Below are 20,519 nucleotides of genomic sequence, written 5' to 3' on the forward strand. Positions count from 1 at the left end.
CTGGTTGGAACTGTAGCATTCACCCTGCTCATTAATATTTATGTGGAGAGTTCATGCACCAATAGGAGTTGGTGAGTGGTGGAGTTAAGGGGGCGAAGAAAAGGAGGGAGGGAGAGAGAGAGAGAGAGGAGGTGGTTGAGAGTGAAGAGAGAAGGTTGTTTTAGTGGAGAGTTAACAATATAGACTTGACTATTATCACCTGTAGGGACGTGGTGGCGCTGTGGGCTAAACCGCAGAAGCCTGTGCTGCAGGGTCAGAAGACCAAGCAGTCGTAAGATCGAATCCACGCGACGGAGTGAGCTCCCGTCGCCTGTCCCAGCTCCCGCCAACCTAGCGGTTCGAAAGCATGCAAATGCGAGTAGATAAATAGGTACCATCTCGGTGGGAAGGTAAACAGCGTTCCGTGTCTAAATCACACTGGCCATGTGACCACGGAAAGATTGTCTTCGGACAAACGCTGGCTCTATGGCTTGAAGAGCGGGATGAGCGCCACCCCCTAGAGTCGGACACGACTGGACAAAAATTGTCAAGGGGAACCTTTACCTTTACCTTATTATCACCTGTAACATTAATTTCTACTTGGTTTTAAATGATATGTCGCCTGGACCTTTGTCATAAATAGTGGACAATGTTGATGTAATCAACTGGTGGCCATTGAACGACATGTAGCTTGTACCTTTGCTTGGTGAAACAAGCAAGGGACAGGAGGGAACATGATAGGGACCAAAGGGAGTTATTGCTGAAGTCCAAAATATTTGAAAGGTACCACATTGAGGAAAAAAATACAGTATTATCTTATATTTGATCTCCATCTTGTAATGTCTTTCTCCTTCAGGTCCACTGACATTTACGTTCAGGAGTTAATTGTGCTGTGCCAGATGAGTGGTTGAAAAAAACCCCTGCCCTTATGAGGAAAAAAAAAACCCACAAAACCCCACACCCCTCCACACATTGTTAAATCAGATACTTTGATATCAACACCAGGGGGAAAAATGCTGGCACAATATATTAAAGACTCCCCAAACAACCTAAGGCATGGGTGAGTTCTTAGAGGGCTAGGTGCCAAAACAACATTTCAGCTTATCTGACATGTGGCAACTTGTTGTGTGTTTCCAGTCAGAAAACGGTTCCAGCTGGGAGTCTTTCCCTTGGGTACAGAATGAGCCTCAGGGGGGCTCAGATGGTCTCAATTACCTGCCCATCTTCAGGATATTAAGGCCAGTCAAATTTATGCAGATGCAGTGGGACATCTGGAATGAGTTGTTAGACCTGTTGATCGTGCAACTTGATGGAAACCTTAGGGATGAACCAGGCAACACAGATCCAGTCCAACAAAGATCCGTTGCGTCAGCAAACTCATCCATGGAGGGCACAAGGTGTTCTGAGCCCACACACTACACTGATGTTACAGGGGTGAACTTTTGTATCCTACCTTGCCTTGGAATGCAAGATTTCCTAAAGACCTCTATAAGTTCTCTGTCACCACCTTCTCAGTATCCTGATGGAACACTGAAGGAGCCAGTACTCCTTCAGTATCCCACGAGGTCAACTTGCCTGATCTTTATCTGTCCTTAGCTTCTTCCTTTATCCAGCGACATTATCTGGCAATGGACTGTAATTCTGTGATTGCAGAGCAGGTGCTTCTGCAAGCCAAAGGCTGCAAGTTCAACTTCTGACATTTTCATTGAAAAGGATCAGATATCAAATGATGGAAAAGACTACTACCAGCGTTGACCACTGCTAGGAAATGTTGAAGGCAGAAGGAAAAGAAGAATATCAAATATGAGATGAATTGACTCCATAAAGGAAGCCACAGCTTTGAGTTTACAGGACAGGACATTCTGGAGGTTGTTCATTCTAAGTCAGAGTTGACTTGATGGCATGTAAAAAACAAGAGCTGACAATAAATGGGGCTAAAGGACAAAATATTTAAAGCGGTACGTATAAGGCAGTTTCCCACACTTCTCTGCTGGCCTGTGATATTCTTCCTGCATTGCATTTTACAAACTGAATGTTTCAGCCAAGAGGACTGTTACCAGAACAATTTGGAAAGGACGGCAAAACCCTGTTATGTGATATTATCATTTTATTGATTGCCGTAAGGCTTATTTTCACTCTTGGAAGTGAGAATGAAACAAATTAATTTTACCTCCTTGCTGGATGCAAATAAAAGAATCTTCATGCATTTTCCCCATGTTGACAGCGTTTCCTTTTTGCAAAAATATATAAATCTTAATTGTTTTTCATGCAAAAAAGGTGCATTTTGTGGAAAAACACATACCTTGTACTTGGTGCAAAATACAACGTTTTAAGCACAAAATATACGGGTTCTGTGCAAAATTCAGCGGCTGCTGACAAAAATAAAAACCTTGGTCTTTTTGCTCTTGTGCAGCAGCTAGCGTTTTTTTAAAAAAATACCTTAAGGCATTGAGCTTGTCTTAACCAACAAGACAGAAAAATAGAGAGAAACACTGTTTTTCTGATATTATACCATAGGAATATTTATAGAAATATAAAAGACAAACCCCAACAATGCAAACTTTGCTCCTTGGGACTAGTTGCAACGCTCATCGCCAAACCTTACTTAGTTATGGCTAACCATGGTACTTGTAACTAGTTATGTCCTCCAAGTGTTGCTTTGACAAGACATAACTGGGAGAATTTATTTCCAGACTGAAACTGAGTATGGCCTGCTGGCACAGAGGCCTTTGGGGCTTGGCTCTTAAAAGTGAAGTGTCTAACAGTCCTTACATAATAGCCTGTCCTCAGGCAACCTGGAGACCCCGTCTTGGATATTTTGGCACACAAAGCGAAAATGCAAGCCAAAGTCCATCAGCAAACAGCCTGGAATGCATTGGTTCCATATGAATGACACATAACAACGGTAGACAGGAAATTCTCCAGAGGTAGCCCCGTTAGCCTAGTTCAACATCTACGGGGGGGGGGGGGGGGGATAAAAGAGAAAGAGAGAGAGAGAGAGAAGCAAAGAAGAAAATGTTGTGTCTCTTGAGAGACAAACAGATGTTTCAAGGTGAGTTTTCATAGATCAAAATCTTCCTTTGTTCTTCATTTTCTCTCCTTAATTTTTGTCAAACAAGAACTTGATCTTGGGAGGGTGAGTGGGAACAGCATGTTGCCCCCTGTCAAGACCCACTCTGTGTTTGTCACGTAGTCTCAGTGGTCATACAGGTGGTGCCCCCATCCCATCCATCTTATAGCCTCTCTTCAAAGCTCCTTCCACACCCATTGGTGTTGCCCCCTTGCATCTCCCATCCTCAGTGTTGCTTTAGCTATTGAGGATGCTTTGACTCCCACTCCATCCAATGACTAGTTAGGTGAGGGAGGGGGGAGAAATATATATTTTTACAGACCACCACCAGATTAATCTTTCTAGTGTCGAGGGTTGCATTCCCTTTGTGGAGGTCTCATGCCACCAGGGTGCAACAGCGAGTAAACCCGGAAATGAAAGTGGGAAAACTCACTCACTTCTTCTTCTTCTCTCTCTACCTCTTACTCCTTCTGCCTTCCTCTCTTTTTTCTCAAGGAGCCGCCTGACGATTTACAGAGGCCTTTTGAAATTAAGTGGGGGGGCTATATGAAAACAGGGATACACAGGGTGGTATAGTGGATAGAGTGATGAACTAGGACTTAGGAGACCTGGGTTCAAATCCTGGCTGTGCTGTGGAAACACACTGGCGAGGTGGAACTGGTAAAGCAGCCATAAATATCTTATTTACCTTGAAAGCCATATTGGGGTCACTATAATTTGGTTCTAACTTGATGGCACATAACAGTAACATAGGAAAACAAACTGTTAATAATGCGCTATCAAGTTGCTTCCAATTTATGGTGAACCTAATATGGTTTTTCAGCAATGTGAGATATTCGAGAATTAATTTGGTGTTGCCATCCCACCTCCAGGACGTTTCCATGGCTAAGCAAAGATTTGAGCCCAGTCTATTGAGTTCTAATCCGAGAATCTATCAACTACACCACACTGCTCTTTGATAACAAGCTAAGAGCCACCAATGGTTTATTCCTAGTGAAACTGAAATTGAAGTACAGTGGTGCCTTGCTTGACGAGGATAATCCGTGTCGTTGAAATTGCTGTTAAGCGATATCCTCGTCAAGCGAAATTTAAAAGCCCATTAGAATGCATTAGAAACTGGCTAATGCTTTCTAATGGGCAAAATACCTCATCGTAAAGTGAATATCCTCCATAGGGCGGCCATTTTCCGGTGCCTGTCTTGCGACAAATGCCTCCTAAAAACAGCGGGGGGGGGGCATTTTGACAGCCGGTGACCATTTTGAAAACCGCCAATCAGCTGTTGAAAAAACATTGTTTAGCAAAAAATTGGTTCCCAAAGCAGGGAACCGATCATTGCTAAGCAAAAAAAAAAAGAAAGAAAAAAAAAAAACCTCATTCAAACATCGTTTTGCGATTGCACAAACATCATCGTGAAGTGGATTCATCGTTAAATGGGGTAATTGTCAAGTGGGGCACGACTATACAACATAGAGACCTGGTGGGAAAACTAAAAGCAGTCCTTAGATGTAACAAGTAAGGAATAATATAATTACAGGTGAGTGGTAACTTTTTCCAGTAATGAGGTGTAATGAAACTACATTTCAAATTGATGTAACAGGTAGGCCCAAAATTGCTTTACTGTATGTAACAATTTGTAGTTACTTTCCAACATTACTTTTAGAAGGGTTTTGACACTAATTTTCTGGGTTTTATATCATTATCTTATCAATCCTAAGGTCTGTCTTTTTAAAGTAATGGAAACTAACAGAAAAGTAGGTAAATGAGTTACTTAGTTCACCTTGTAATGATTTGTTTCTTTAAAATATTTTTATCTTGCCCTTTTCCTAATAAAACAGCCCAAGGCAGCTTACATAATTAAAAACACAGTATTAAAAGCTAAAAACAGCAAATTATTCAACTATTAAAGAAGAATTAATAACACTATATTTAAAATGTTAGGTAAAAGCATTATATTTAAATTGTTAGGTAACTATGGAGATGGGGTACTTTCCTAACACTTTAATAAGACATAGAACAATTCGCTTTCAAAAAATAATTATCGAAGCTCTGAGTTAAACAGATACTGGCTTAATATTCTTTGCTATGTTGGTTTTGGTCAGACCCTAATGGACATTAAGTGCTATTTTCAAATTTAATTTCCTTTTGGAAGAACTGAGTCATAATCTTGGAAAGTGGCACATAGTCAAGAATTTCACTCCAGAACAAAGCTGAAGTGTCTTCAATAACCTAATCTGCACAAATCATGCATAGAATAGAATAGAATCTCAGAACTGCAGAACTGGAAGGGACTCTATGGACTATCAAGACCAGCTTCTGTCAAGGAGGCACAGTGGGGAATCGAACTCCCAAACCACTGAGCTATGCAGCAGTTTTCGTAATCTTAGTACTGCAGAGCTGGAAGAGATTCCATGGATCATTGAATCCAGCCCCTATCAGGGAGGCACAGTGGGCAATTAAACTCCCAACCTCTGGCTCTGCAGCCAGATACCTAAACCACTGAGTTCTTAGGAACCAACATATTTGGGGGTGCAGTCCCTTGCATTACCTGAAACATGTGTATGCATGCTTGGCTTCTCATTGGGCTGTGGGCATGATCTCAAATGTCTTCTTGCAGAATTAAGAATAGCTATCTCTAAACAACTCCTTAAGATTGACTAGCCTGTGAGGCATGGTTTTCAGGGAAGGCAAAGGTTGACTCAGCCTTCCATCCTTCCGAGGTCGGTAAAATGAGTACCCAGCTTGCTGGGGGGGCAATGTGTAGCCTGTATAATTAAAAATTGTAAACTGCCCGGAGAGTGCTTGTAGCGCTATGGGGCGGTATATAAGTCCAATAAATAAATAAATGAATAAATAAGTACTATGGACCATGTTTGTCTGAATATTTAAAGCAGAGATGAACAGAAAGTGGCCTTCAGGTTGCGTATCAACTCCCCGGGCTATGTTTATGAGGCCCTTGATCCCATCAGACCACCCCCATCTATAATTTTTGAAAATCTAGAATCACTACTATTTGAAGTCTCTACCAGAAACAGTCCCTTTTTTTCAATAGGTTTCAGCCATAGAGGCTGGTGACTTTCATGTGGGAATAGGCTTCAGCACCATGGAGAGTTCCTGCAAGATTAAAGCTAAAATCCAGAGTGGATTCATTTTCTCTGTGAAATAGCACGGCTCCTTCTTTGCCTCCATCTCCACCTCTTGCTGCTGAGCCCATGAGTGGTGCTGGAGGAGACTGCAGCAACAGACAGAGACTGAGGCAAAGAGGCAGCCACGCTCGGTCGCCTCTTGTGGCTGCCCATTGACTGCCACCGCCACCCAATCACAAGGAGACGATTGCTGGAGGGGGCAATCGGGCAGCACCAGCAGCAGCCAATGGGCAGCCGTGAGAGGCAGCTCAGCATGGCTGCCTCTTTGCCTCAGTCTCCATCTCCTCCTGCTGCCTTCCATGTGTAAAACGACCCTCATTTTTTCCTCTAATTGTTTTAGGAAAAGTGTTGTTTTATACATGGAAAAATATGGTACTTTGTTCCAACAAGGCCTTACTGCTGACTGAGGTGTAGTCTCTATGAGTTGCAAAAGCAGAAATATCTGTGGCTGTCCACGAGAACAAGACAAAAACAAAATCCAAGGTGGGCAACGGATCTTTAGTAGATCCTACTCAATTCCCTCAACTGTGCAAGCTTCTGAGTTCTCCAGAAATCTTCATCGGACTAAGTGTGATACAAAAAAATAGTACAGGGTATGTGGGCCACAAGGAATATCATAGGGAAGCAGAGAAATCCAAACATTTTGCCAAAGGTAGCCACAAAATTTGAGTTAACCTTCTCTCAAGGTGGAGACTACAAACCGAAGACGTCTCTAAGAGGTGAAGCAGAGCTAGGAAACATTCCACTTTTAGAGTACAACCCTCAAAACTCCCCAGTAGGTAATGGTTCTGAGCTATGGAGTGTGTTCCCAAGATACAGGTAAGAGACTTCAGAACTCACAGTGTTAGGACTAGAGATGGGCATGAATCAGGAAAATGGTGATTGGTTTTGATTCATGATTTGTCAGTGCCACTGAATCACAAATTGCGAAGCTATGATTTTTTTTCTGATGAATTGATGAATCGATTTGTCCATTTGTTTTTGCCTTTAAAACCCTCCTAAATGGCCCCCAAACACCTAGAAACATCAAAATTACAGATACGTTTTCCCTCACTCTTCTCTACAAGTCCTGCAAGTTTGGTGAAGATTGGGTTTCAGACATCCAAGTTACACACCCACAGAGTGGGTCCCCCAGGAAAGTTTCCTTTAGCAGCTGGCTTGGGGAAACCCAGTCTCCACCAAACTTGGAGGGATTGTAGAGGAAAGACAGAGAAAGATTCCCTACAGTTTTGGTGTCTCTAAATGCCTGATCCAACAAATCAATGAATCCAAAATTGCTAAAAATTTATTGATTCATGTTAGCCAGGGGCATTGATTTGTACAATTATGAATGAACAAATTAGCAATTTTAAAATAAATTTGATGATTTATTTTTTAATTTGTGCTCATCTCGAATTAGGATAATTCTTGCTGGCTACAAGCACAGATTCAGTAAAGAACTTCTCAAAAGACGGGTAAGAAGGAGATGTGCTCACCGTGGAAGGTCTTTCACTGTCTTTCCAAAATCGGGGTCTGAGGCTGTTTTGTGACTACCGTCTTTCAGCTGATGGACTTCTGAAACCCTCATGACGATGTAGCGTTGAGAACCTGAAATCACATTATTAGCAGCAAAAATCAGTTTGTGTCTGGAAACCACAAGATTTGACTAGAATGATGATAGTGCCAAAAGCCCTGCAGAAACAACCTCCATTCCTTTTCATCAATATGTTTTGGAGGGGGAGTGACATTTAGATCTGTACACTAACTCATACCCACCCGGAACTCAGCACTCTTCTCTGGCCTGTTACTATTTTTAAAAGAAAAAAAGAGAGAGAGAAAGCTGCTCTGATATGTATTATCATATGTGGTGGGAGTGTAAATGGATTCAGAAATTTTGGAAACTGATTTTTAAGGAAATATGTGATATATTTGGAAAAGATATCGAATTCAATCCTAAAATTGCTATGTTGTCAATTTTTTGAGAGAATTTTGATTATTGCTCAAAGGAATTGATTTCCAATTTTATGACAAGTGCTAGAATATGTATATCTAGATTCTGGAAAGATAAAAATGATACTAAATTAGAATATTAGTATAATGAAGTATGGGACATTGCATTAAATGATCAATTGACTACTGAACTGAAGATGAAAGAGGGGAATAAGTTCATATATTTGTATGCTATTTGGGGTAGATTTGTTGCATTTATAGTAGTGAAAGGAAAGGGGAAAGCCTCTGAACAACAATCAATACAATTTTGGAAAAGTGGTTTGCATTAAAAGTATTGCTCCAAAGGGTCCCGTGGGTATGGGGGGGGTGCACTGTGGTTTAGATTGTATTAGTAAGTATTTTGTATTCTTGTATTTGTTTTGGAAATTTAAAAAAATACATTAAAAAAAGAAAAGAAAGTGGCTCTAACTAGTAATGGAGGAAGATGAAATGGTCTAAATGCTTGCTCATGCTAGCCCCATGCTCTGTGGTAGATGTTGAGAGAACAAGGGAGACAAGAGAGGAATGTGATTTGCTCCTTTAGCCAGCAACTGATCGTATTCAGATTCCTTCAAAACGCATCACACTGAGAACAGTGGCAAATCACATGAAAGCAACAGGAAGTCCCTAGAAGGCTGATCTGTGACTTTTTTAAAAAAAGGAAATTAAAAAGGAAGTGCCCAGAAAGCACTTTCAGTTTTGAATGTTTTAATTTTATGGGGCACGTGGGGCCTTAAGTGGCTTCAAAGCCCCCCCCCCATGTGAAAACCACTGCTCCCATAGAGGCTTCCGTAGAGACAGAAATGGGATAATTTTATATAACCCCCTTTTATTCTTGGAGTTTCTTGAAGGCTGCTAAAACTGGACCAGCGTTTGCCCACTCCTGCTCTAGAGTTCGCGATGGTCATTGTTTGGGATCGCAGCTCCCAGAATTCCTTAGCCATCGTGATTTCCAAGCTCTCTGAAACTCCGCAAGATCATTCCAGAGGATCCATCTTTTTTTTGGCCAAAAGGAAAGGTAAGAGGTGTGCAAGGAGATCAGGTAATATAAGGAAAGGGAAACAAAACAGAGGCAAACAAAGCCACCAGAGGAGGCAGATGTGTGGGAGAGAATTTGAGTTTTCTTTTCCCCATGTAGGCAAACCTGTACTACTGGAGTTCAGTTACTGGTAGAGGCTTGACTTTAGCTAAAGGGCATCTTGGAAGCAGATGAACAAAGAAGCCCTGTTCTGCAAACAGCCGTTATTTTTTCCCCTCCCATTCCAGCCGACAAGCCCCACCAATTTATAACCATCTTAGAACTGCGGAGTAGGAAGGGACCCTATGCATCATGGACTCCAGCCCCAGTCAAAGAGGCCCAGTGGGGAATCGAACTCCCAACCTCTGGCCCTGCAGTCAGACACCGAAACCACTGAGCTCTCCAACAATTGTTGCCGTCCATAGATCTGGGTAGTGACAAGCTGAGAGGTGATGCTTAATGGGAGCCCAAATCATTCCGATAAAGAGGATGAGGCCAAAGTGGTGACCCTGAGAGAGGCTTAAAAATATTTTAGGAGACAAATTAAAACCTGGCTCATTTCACAAGCCTTTTATTGCGTTACCCCAGAGCAATCTTGTCGACTGCTTGGGCTTCCTCTCTCTCTCTCCTTATGAACTTGGCCTGTTTTTGCCACCTCATACTATTGTATTTAATGTTTATAATAATTTTATAGTCTCCATTCTTTATTAGTTATTTTATTTTTAGACATGATGTCTCTTGCTTGCTGTTTATGTGGCTTTTATTGGAGTTGTTTGTATTTTGAGGTACCGTGTTCTGTTTGCCACCTCGGGTAGTGGTGGGATGAAAATATAAATAAATAAAATAATAATAAACAAAGAGCAGAGAAGGGATCCAACTTCAGAGCTTGGAAACGTTGTTGTAGGGATGACATTGCTTTCGGGCTGCCAGGCTGTCAGACTATTGTCTCCTCAGGCAGATAAGCAGTTCTCCCAGATTTGCGGCCTGAGCATTTTTAAACTAAAGATGTCATGTATTCAACTTGGGGCATCCTATGTGCAAAATATGCACTCTGTCATGCAGCAAGGTTCTCAGAGCATGGATGGCTTGCGTTGAAAGGCTCAACATACCTGGCAGGCGGTGAGGGTAGCCTAAGATGGGGATTGCGATCAAAAGGGAACCAGCCCCTGCCCCCAGGAATCCGATCCACCAAGCGCCAACCCACAGAGTATTCTCTGGAGTAAGGTCAATTCTGAGGGCAAAAGAAAGGATTAATTGATGGAAATCAAAATCACACTGGCAACAATCCGGAAGAGCCACACAATATCACAGCTCCCCAATGTCTGTGATGATGATGATGATAGTAGTAGTACTAGTAGTACTAGTAGTACTAGTAGTAGTACTAGTAGTAGTACTAGTAGTAGTACTAGTAGTACTACTACTAGTAGTAGTACTAGTAGTACTAGTAGTACTAGTACTACTACTACTACTACTACTACTACTACTACTACTACTACTATCATCATCGTCGTCGTCGTCGCAGTAATAGTAGTAGTAGTAGTGCCGTCAAGGCAATTCCAACATATGGCAACCTTTTCCAGAATTTTCCAGGTAGAGAGTACTCAGGAGTAGTTTATCATACCCTTCTGCTAGGGGTACCCTGGGATCGTGGAGCTTGCCCAAGGCCACACAGGCTGACTCTACTCTCAGGAGGCACAGCAAGGAATCGAACTTCCAACCTCTGGATCTACAGCCAGAGACCTATACCACCGAGCTATCCAGCCTCCTATTTCAATGTCTGTAGTGGGTGGAACTTTTGCCAAGAGATGGGAGGCAGCCTTTTGCTGTGGTTATAGGCTGAGCACAGAAGACTGGACTATGTTGAGATATTTGGTTTCAGGCTAGATTTTTAGTTTGCTTCAAAATGAGGGATGCGGAGCAACAGAGGGCAGGTAGCTCTCCAGATGTTACCGGACTGCACGTCCCGTCATCCTCAGCATTGGCTATATTAGTGAGGGTTGATAAGAGTCATAGCACAACATCTGGATCTTGCAGGTTGTATTTTTCTGCCATAGAGACTTTTCTTGTCCTGAAGTGTGCTTCTGAAAAGCTGCCTTGCAAAAAATGATGTCAACTGAAGGTTCCCCTGCCAACATACCCATCTGTGCAGGCACCATGCAAATGAATCCTATGCTTATTCACCAATGGCCAACCCTTAAACAAGTAAGCTAATTTGCAACTCATGCACCTGCAGGAGTCAAAATAGGAGAAACAAACTCCATTTAACTCTTAAGGCAGGTCTGCTTCCGACAGCAAAGCTAGTATCTCTCTCTCTCTCTCTCTCTCCCTCTCTCTCTTTTTTTTACTGCCCTTACTGTCTCCAAAAGTAAGTAGGGAAATTCTAACCATGTTCAGAATTAAATCTCATTCAGTTCAAGATTATATATTATCTCATAAATGGACTTAGACTTGAACCCTTAGGTTTTTCTCACTGGCTTTGAACTTTTCAGCCAATCCATCTTCTCTGTCTGTGATTTTTAAAAAGCATCATCATCATCACTTTCAAGCCAAGCAAGCCAAGACAGCCAATTCAAAACAAAACAAAACAAAAAAGGCAGTCTCCAGTCCCATTTGCAATACTATTATGTATTCTAGTTCTATCATGCATATGCAGTTTTTGGCTGGGTAAGGATGCTTCAGCATTTTGGGGAAGAGGTGCTCTGAGAATCATGGTCTGGGAGGTGCTTTGTATTCAGCTGTTCTAAAAGTTTGTCAATTGTTACCTAGAAGTGAAGTGAAAAATTAGCTGATAGAAAGATCCATTGGCTGAATCTTAAGATTTTGCAGTTCAAAGTTTCAAAACATTTCACCAATTGTAGATAAGGTCTCACAATGGGACTAATTAGCACTTTTCAAATATTTGAAAGGCTGTCATACAGAGGAGGGGCAGCATCTGTTCTCAATCATGCCAGAGTGCAGGACATCCAGCAATGGGCTCAAGTTACAGGAAGCCAGATTTCGGTTGAATATCAGAAAAAACTTCCTAACTATTAGAGCAGTACGACAGTGGAACCAGTTACCTCGGGAATTGGTGAATGCTCCAACACTGGAGGCACTCAAGAAAAATTTAGATTATCACCTGGCAGATATGCTTTGGTTGCATTCCTGCATTGAGCAAGGGGTTGGACTTGATGGCCTTGTAGGCCCCTTCCAACTTCACTTTTCTATCATTCTATGATTCTAAGTTCACCCAGCAGCTCAGGATCTGCAGTGCTTATATGCCTAAAGGAAGTTCTCAGTCACAAAATAAATAAATAAACAAACACATAAACACATAAATGATGAATGAATGAATGAATGGATGAATGAATGAATGAATGAATGAATGAATACACAGCAAGAGGGAGCAGTGTTGAAACACAGTAACAACAATACCCATTGTGGATCATAAAAGAATTAATGCACAATCCCATCATGCTTAAGATCACAAGGAACGGGTCTCCCTGAGTAGTGAGTAACCCTTGAATCAACTAGAGAGAACTGAACAAATATATCTGTCTTGTAAGATTTGCAGATCCTTGCCTGCTACATTTTATTATCTGTAGATAACACCAGTGTAAACATACTGAGTTCACCCATTTGGCATTGCTTATTGATTGTACTACTTGTTGACAATACATTAACCTTTTTCTTTTTCTCCTCCCCCCCCCCCTTGAGGTGGATCATTTCACCATTTCTAACCTTAAGACTGCACAGACAACAGAGCAGTTGCTGGATGAAATCAGTGGGGTCTGGTTTCTAGGAAGACTCAGATCGGTGCCTCAACCACCAAACTTTGACTGTTATGAAGAGGCAGTAAATTGTTTCTTGCTCAGACAGTGGTTATGATATTAGATGATCAGATAAGGGGTAAAGGTGATTGTGTGGGTTTTTTGCTGGTGAGGCCCTACAGGAACTCGCTTGGGGTTTCAGTATTATAGACCTTGACTTTGGTGGAGAGAAGATCCATTTGCTGCTCCGTCTCAGGCAGCGATGTGTCTTGAGCTGGCCTGGGCTCCAGCATGTCACCCTTCAACCTCAGAATCACAACATCCATCTATATATTTGAAGGAATTCATTTACAACCATAAAAGAGGGGCCTCCCATTTCAGGATCTTTTAAGAGAGAGGGAAGAAACCAGAGGAGAGACTGGGGGAGGGGGGCTCATTTCAAAGCTCAAAGGCCCAGTCTGGCAGTCAAAAGTAAATTGCAAGCTTAGTGGCTTGAATTAATGTAAGATTACGGATTCTGCTGAAGATTAAAGTGCAAAAAGCAGAGTTTTAGAAGACCACCAGGTTCAGTTATTTTAAATACCTCCCAGTACGTTCAGCATTTTTTTCGCCGATGGATGACAATCTCCCTTTCTTTTTAACACAAACAATCCATGCCTTTGGTATGTTTATCTCATTCCCAAGACCAGTGAGTTTCTTATTACAATAAATACTCAGGTGTACAGTGGTGCCTCGCTTAACGACGATAATCCATTCCAGGAAAATCGCCGTTAAGCGAAAACATTGTAAAGCGAAAAAAAACCCCACTGAAATTCATTGAAGCCCATTCAATGCGTTCCAATGGGGTAAAAACTCACAGTCCAGCAAAGATCCTCCATATGGCGGCCATTTTTGCTGCCTGTATAGTGAGGAATCCATCCCTAAACACAGTGGGGAGCCATTTTAATTACCCGGTGGCCATTTTGAAACCCCGATCAGCTGTTCTAAAAACATCATTTTGCAAAGAATTGGTTCCCGAAGCAAGGAACCGATCATCGCAAAGTGAAATTCCCCCATTTAGATCGCCGTTAAGCAGATTTGTCGTAATGTGGGGCAATCGTAAAGCGAGGCACCACTGTACTAGGAACTGGTGAGACATACAAATACTGCCCCCTCTCCCCAAATGACAGTATGTGATCTGAAACCTTGGATGGACAGCGCTGTCTCCTTTTGACACTGCCAAGTGGGATGCATGCACCCTGGAAGAACTTCAGACTGGAAAAGTTACTTAGGGGGTTAACATCTTCTAGAATCCCATGTTCTATCGAGTCGATGCCAATCTACGGCAGACCTTCTCGGGGTTTTCAAGGTAGAAAGTACTCAGAGGTGTTTCACCACTCCTTTCTTCTGGTGGCACCCTGGGATCATGCTACTTGTCCAAAGGCTACACAGGCTGGTTCATCACATGGAAGGCATAGTGGGGAACTGAAATCCTGGCCCCAGCTTCTAAGAAAACTCACTGAGCTATCAGGCCATCTAGCCCAATACTGTCTCCTTTGGAGGGTGGTAGCTTTCTGGGAGCTCCAGCAGAGGGCCGCTGCAGCCCCGCTCTATGGAAATACCAAGAATTGCTGAACACATGATCCTCAAATTATGTGCTGTGTTGCTGTAAATCCAATCATGTTCCTTGCTTTACATAGCCAGATATACTACGATTCCTCTGCTACAACCAGAAATCCACAATGACTCCATGGCAAGATAGAGTTGGACTATGGTGGCTATGAGAGACGTAGTGGCGCTGCGGGTTAAACCGCAGAAGCCTCTGTGCTGCAGGGTCAGAAGACCAAGCAATCGTAAGATCAAATCCACATGACGGAGTGAGCGCCCGTCGCTTGTCCCAGCTCCCTCCAACCTAGCAGTTCGAAAGCATGTAAAAATGCAAGTAGATAAATAGGTACCACCTCGGTGGGAAGGTGATGGCGTTCTGTGTCTAAGTCGCACTGGCCATGTGACAACGGAAACTGTCTTCGAACAAATGCTAGCTCTATGGCTTGGAAACTGAGATGAGCACCACCCCCTAGAATCGGACACGACTGGACTAAATGTCAAGGGGAACCTTTATCTTTACCTATGGTGGCTACGTGCCCTACCACTGCAGAATACCTTCTTCCATTTAAAGAAGTGAGAGAGGACAGTTCTCTATTTATAGGTTTATGCAGTCTCAGACTAGTTTAAAAGAAAAGAAAGGAGATCAAAAGCCTACCACGGACAGACAAATCTATAGAAAGGTACTGCTACAATACATACATATAGCAGTTGCCATGGCTCCATCCAATAAAATCTTGGGATATGTAGTCTGGGAAAGTACTGAGAATTCTTTTTCTCTTGTTCAGCTGCGGACTACAGAGCTTTCCAGCACAGAATACTGAGTACTTCACAAAACTATTGATTCACAAATTCTGTAGGATGAAGCCTTGACAATTACTGTAATATCACACTTCTATAAACATGCAGTCTCAACATACTTCTCGTCAAAGTCTTCCTCACAATGACAGGGATGTGGAATATGTTTTGGCCAAAGAGCTGAGTTCTAATGTGGGAAGGGTCTCAGGAGTTGCATTCCAGAAATTAGACCAGTTGGCAAAATGGGCACAGGAAACATACCAAAGGTTAAACAAACAAAATATTGTTTAAAATATGCAATCAGTAATTGATCAACATTAATCATTGCTGTTGTGGTTTAGTCGTTAAGTCATGTCCGACTCTTCTCTGAATTACACAAGCCTCTTCACCATGACAAGGCAGCAATCCGTGAAGGGGACATTAATCATAGATGAATCCAAATGCAGGTGAGTTAGTGTGGTGTAGTGGATAGAATGTTGAACCCAGGAGCTGTGGGTTTAAATCCCTACTATGTCATAGAAATTCATTGGAGGGCAGTAAGGATAAAGCACGTCTTGAACACCTCATGTAACTTTAAAATCCTCTTAGGGTTACCATCAGTTGGAAACTACATGATATCACATGACACAGGTGCAGGTGAATCATGAATAGAAAGGAAGAATATATAATTTTTTACAACATTTAAGGAAAGGTTAAAGTGCAGCTCACTTACTGTCTCCCAATTTCTGTGAAAATATTCAGAAAGACTCCTCCAACCAGATAGCCAGCTGCAGGCCCCAATATAGCAGCAGTATAGAAAATGGCTGAAAAAGAAAGGTATCAAGATTGATATTTGAAAAGGTTCAATAATTTTCCCCTTAAAAATATGAGCTTTTGTCCAAGTTTACATTTGTGCAAAAATAATATAACATCCGCTTTATGATGACTTTTTCTCTTAGGTCTCCATCATTCTATGATGATCCTAGAAATAGCTTGAGTTCTGCTGTAGTCTGGAACTATGAGTAGAAACAAGTATCCATAGAAATTCCTAGCTTGTGTGGTTGATAATTTTCTCCTACAAAAAGTGGAGAAAGAGATATGACTCGGTTGGGGAAGTGGCAGTAAGGGGAACTCTAGGCGAGAGGGACCATGTCCTTCTCGAATTCTTGATTTCAAAGGAAATGAAAGCAGAGTGTAGCCACACACGTCTGCTGGATTTCAAAAAAGCCAATTTTAATAATCTCAGAATAAGGATAAGGAAGGTCCCATGGCAGGAGATACTAACAAGAAATGGAGTTCAAGAAGGTGGGAGCTTCTTAAAAAAGAAATTCTAAAGGCACAACTACAAACAATTCCAACAAGGAAAAAAAGGTGAAAGGTGGCAAAAAAAGGCCAGTGTGGCTTCGCAAAAAGCTCCGGGAGGACCTAGAAACCAAAAAAAAGGCATGTACAGGAAATGGAAAGAAAGCCAGACTACCAAGGACAAGTACAGACAAGTAGCAAAGAAATGTAGGGATGGCATTAGGAATGCAAAAGCTGAGAATGAGCTGAGGTTAGCTAGAGACATTAAAATCAATCACAAAATTCAGGTATGTAAGTAGCAAAAGACAAACAAAAGACATAGTGGCACAGCTCTGCAATGGAGATGGAAGAAATGATAAAAGAGGACAAAGAAAAGGTAGAAGTGCTCAATTCCTATTTTAGTTCAGTCTTTTCCCATAAGACAGCCGATGAAGTGCAAGTGGGGGGGGGCAGGATTGCAGCTGGAGATAGATGAATAAATAGTCAAGGAATACCTTACCACCTTGAACGAGTTCAAATATCTAGGGCTGGATAAACTGAATCCGAGAGTATTGAAGGAACTGGCTGAAGAACTCTCAGAACTGTTGTCCATAATTTTTTGAAATCATGGGAAACAGGGAGGGTACCAGCAGACTGGAGGAGGGCTAATGTTGTCCCTATCTTTAAAAAATGGCAAAAAAAGGAACCTGGGAACTACAGGCCAACCAGCCTGACATTGATCCCAGGCAAAATTCTGGAACAGATCATAAAGTGGTCAGTTTGCAAGCTACCTAGAAAACAATGCAGTAATAACTAGAAGCCAACATGGATTTGTCAAGAACAAATCCTGCCAAAATAATTTGACCTCGTGTTTTGATCATGTCACCTCCCTGATAGACAGAGGGAATGCTGTAGATGTAGTATATCTTGACTTCAGCAAAGCTTTTGACAAAGTGCTCCATGATATCCTGATTAGCAAGCTAACTAGGTATGGGCTGGATAGATCGAGTGTCAGGTGGATACACAATTGGTTACAGAATCGTACTTAGACAGTGATGATTAATGGGTCCTTCTCTAACTAGGAGGAGGTAACTAGTGGGGTACCCCAAGGCTCAGTCCTGGGCCTGGTGCTCTTCAATATTTGTATTAATAACTTGGATGAGGGAGTGCATGGAATGCTTGTCAAATTTGCAGATGACACCAAATTGGGTGGAATAGCTAATACCCTAGAAGACAGAAACAAAATTCAAAATGACCTTGATAGGAAGGAGCACTGGGCCAAAAGCAACAGAATGAAATAGCAAATGCTATTTTAGGCTGCATTAATAAAAGCATAGTTTCCAAATCCCAAGAGGTGCTAGACCCTCTCTATTCAGCACTGTTTAGGCCTCACCTTGAGTAGTTTGTCCAGTTCTGGACACCACACTTCATGAAGGATGCTAACAAATTGGAACAAGTTCAGAGAAGTGTGACTAGGACGATCAGAGGACTGGAAACCAAGCCTTATGAGGAAAAGCTGAAAGAATTGGGCATGTTTAGCCTTGAGAAAAGAAGACTGAGGGGTGATAGGATAGCACTTTTCAAATATTTGAAAGGCTGTCATACAGAGGAGGGGCAGGATCTGTTCTCAGTCATCCTAGAGTGCAGGACATGCAACAATGGCCTCAAGTTAAAGGAAGCCTGATTTCAGTCGAATATCAGGAAAAACTTCCTAACTGTTAGAGGAGTATGACATTGGAACCAGTGACCTCGGGAGTTGGTGAGTGCCCCACCACTGGAGACATTCAAGAAAAACTTGGATAATCACTTGGCAGATGTGCTTTGATTGTATTCCTGAATTGAGCAGGAGGTTGAACTGGATGGCCTTGTAGGCCCCTTCCAGCTCCCCTATTCTACAATTTTATGTGCTGTTGCCCAGTGCTGCTTTACAAATTATGCAGTTCTCAGTCGGCCAAGACTGACGGATAGAAGACCAACAAAAAAGTCACATAAATATAGACTACAAAGTTTGGAGACCAGCTCCAAATTAAGAGCACCATGAGCTAGAAATGGAGCTGGAAAAGTCCAGACAAGATCTAAAGCTAGTACAACTGTTGCACAGCTTTTTACTTAGCCTCAGATCAGCCAGTTCTCTTCTGTCCTCACTTTCTTACTTCCTATTTCCTCAGACCACAACTACCAGGCAATACTCTAGTACAGGGGTTAGCAGCATGCAGCTAGGGAGATGTATGAGGCCTGCTATCATTCTCCCCCCGCCCATCTCATAGCTAAAATATAAAGTCTGGTTTTAGGAAATAGACTTGTCCATGAAAGCTGACATTAAAATAGAGCATCTTCATCTTCATCTTTTTATTTTTCTTTTCTTTTTGGCCTGATATGCTAGCATAGACTAACACGGTTACCTCTTCTAAAACTCCAAAATATAAAGAATCGCCTGGGAAAAAATAGCTCCCAAAGTCCCTTTTTGATCTCTAGGAGGTGTGAATGACTATTTTGCATCACCTTGGGGGGTTCTAGCACCCCTTGGGTGCTACAGCCCAGGTTTTTTTTAAAAAAAAGAGCCAATAGAGGTCTAAGAAAGGCTTTTCCTGTTTTTAAAAAAATGATTTGTGTAACTTTTTGAGGAGAGATGGAGTTATCTGTGAAAATGTAGCCCTCCAATGTTCAGGGAGGGGCATGTGTTTCCTTGAACCTCTGGAGGATACCCACCCCAGATCGAATGAGAACATCTAGTGGTCTTCTCAGCTCAAAATGATTTGGGCCACTGGGACATCTATTTTAGCTCTCTAGCACATCAGCAACTTCTGCTGACTTGACACAAGGGCTGTGCAAAAGGAAAATAGGTCTTGTCTGTTTCTGTGGTGGCCTATTATGCAGTATGCTGAGAAATGATGATGGCCAGCTGGGAGGGAGATGTGCTCCATTCTACCAGCCTGCAGATGAAGGAGGTGGGAATCTCAATGCTCCTCACTGACCTTTCATGCTAGCTGAATTAATTAGAGGCAGTTGTTAATATCAGCGAGGGAAGTCATCCACTATTTTGCATTCTGCACCTATTCAGCCATTGAAGTTGGCTAATTGCTAAAGCTGTGACTAATGTTCTCCTTTGTATTCAGTATAATTACTGAGGTGAGTAAGCTATGCATCACAGAACATTAAAGTTCAGGTGTGCATTTCCCTGAGGATAAAGCAACACAAGCTGCTTTACATCTTTTCTGGTCCACTAAGGCCAGTGAGCAGTTTGGGATTTCTTTGGCATGTGCAAATCTCTTTTCAGTAAATTTCTTCCTCTGTAGTGTTTTCAGTCTCAGAAAAAATGTCCCGAGGAGCTGAAAAACATGACAGGGAGTGGTTGTCTCTCACCCCTGTGTGACCACACTTCCTGCAGAAAAATCCTCTTGGCAAATTCTTTCTGATCGCTAGTCACTTTAAGTCTTAGAATAATAGAATACGTGAGTTGGAAAGGGGCTATAAGGCCATCAGGTCTGAACCCCTGGTCAGTGCAGGGCTCAACAAAGCTTCAAGGTGGTAGGAAAGAAGAGGACTCTCATCTTTATTTATTTATTTGGCTTGTATGCTGACTCTGCAAGAGTCTCCGTTGTGATCGGGCTGTAGATTTTAGCTTGCCTAGTTGCCGATCAGCACAGCCAGCCCCAATGATTTGACTTGGTAAGTACCTTGCTCTCACGGTCTACTGTAAATAGGCCAAATTCTTCATCAAGATAATGCTCACCAAGGTGGTGGTGGTCTTCAGAAAGCATCAGATTAAAGATGGGCACGAACCGGTTCCTCACAGTTCATAAAGGCAAGAGCACAGGTGCTGCTGCTCCGTTCCCCTCCCTCCTCTCACTCTATCAGCCGCTCATCAGGCCCAGCATGCTTGCTTTTTCCACCTCCTCAACTGATCTTCCAGTCCCGGCAGCAGCTCAGGCTTCTCTACCGCTCTCAGA

At 42.3% G+C, this 20,519-nt stretch overlaps 1 protein-coding gene across 1 annotated transcript in view; it reads right to left on the reverse strand.

Annotated features, from left to right (window-relative positions):
• Positions 1-20,519, reverse strand: part of SLCO4A1 (solute carrier organic anion transporter family member 4A1) — an 82,816-nt gene that overhangs the window by 15,993 nt on the left and 46,304 nt on the right. Inside the window, exons 3-5 of the mRNA XM_020804629.3 lie at positions 16,022-16,112; positions 10,288-10,409; positions 7,668-7,779 (exon numbers count right to left, since the gene is read on the reverse strand). Of these exons, the coding sequence (XP_020660288.2) occupies positions 7,668-7,779; positions 10,288-10,409; positions 16,022-16,112 (325 nt within the window). The remainder of the gene's footprint in view (positions 1-7,667; positions 7,780-10,287; positions 10,410-16,021; positions 16,113-20,519) is intronic.

The sequence above is a fragment of the Pogona vitticeps genome, chromosome 4 (assembly GCF_051106095.1).
Source record: "Pogona vitticeps strain Pit_001003342236 chromosome 4, PviZW2.1, whole genome shotgun sequence".
NCBI classification, from domain to species: domain Eukaryota; kingdom Metazoa; phylum Chordata; class Lepidosauria; order Squamata; family Agamidae; genus Pogona; species Pogona vitticeps.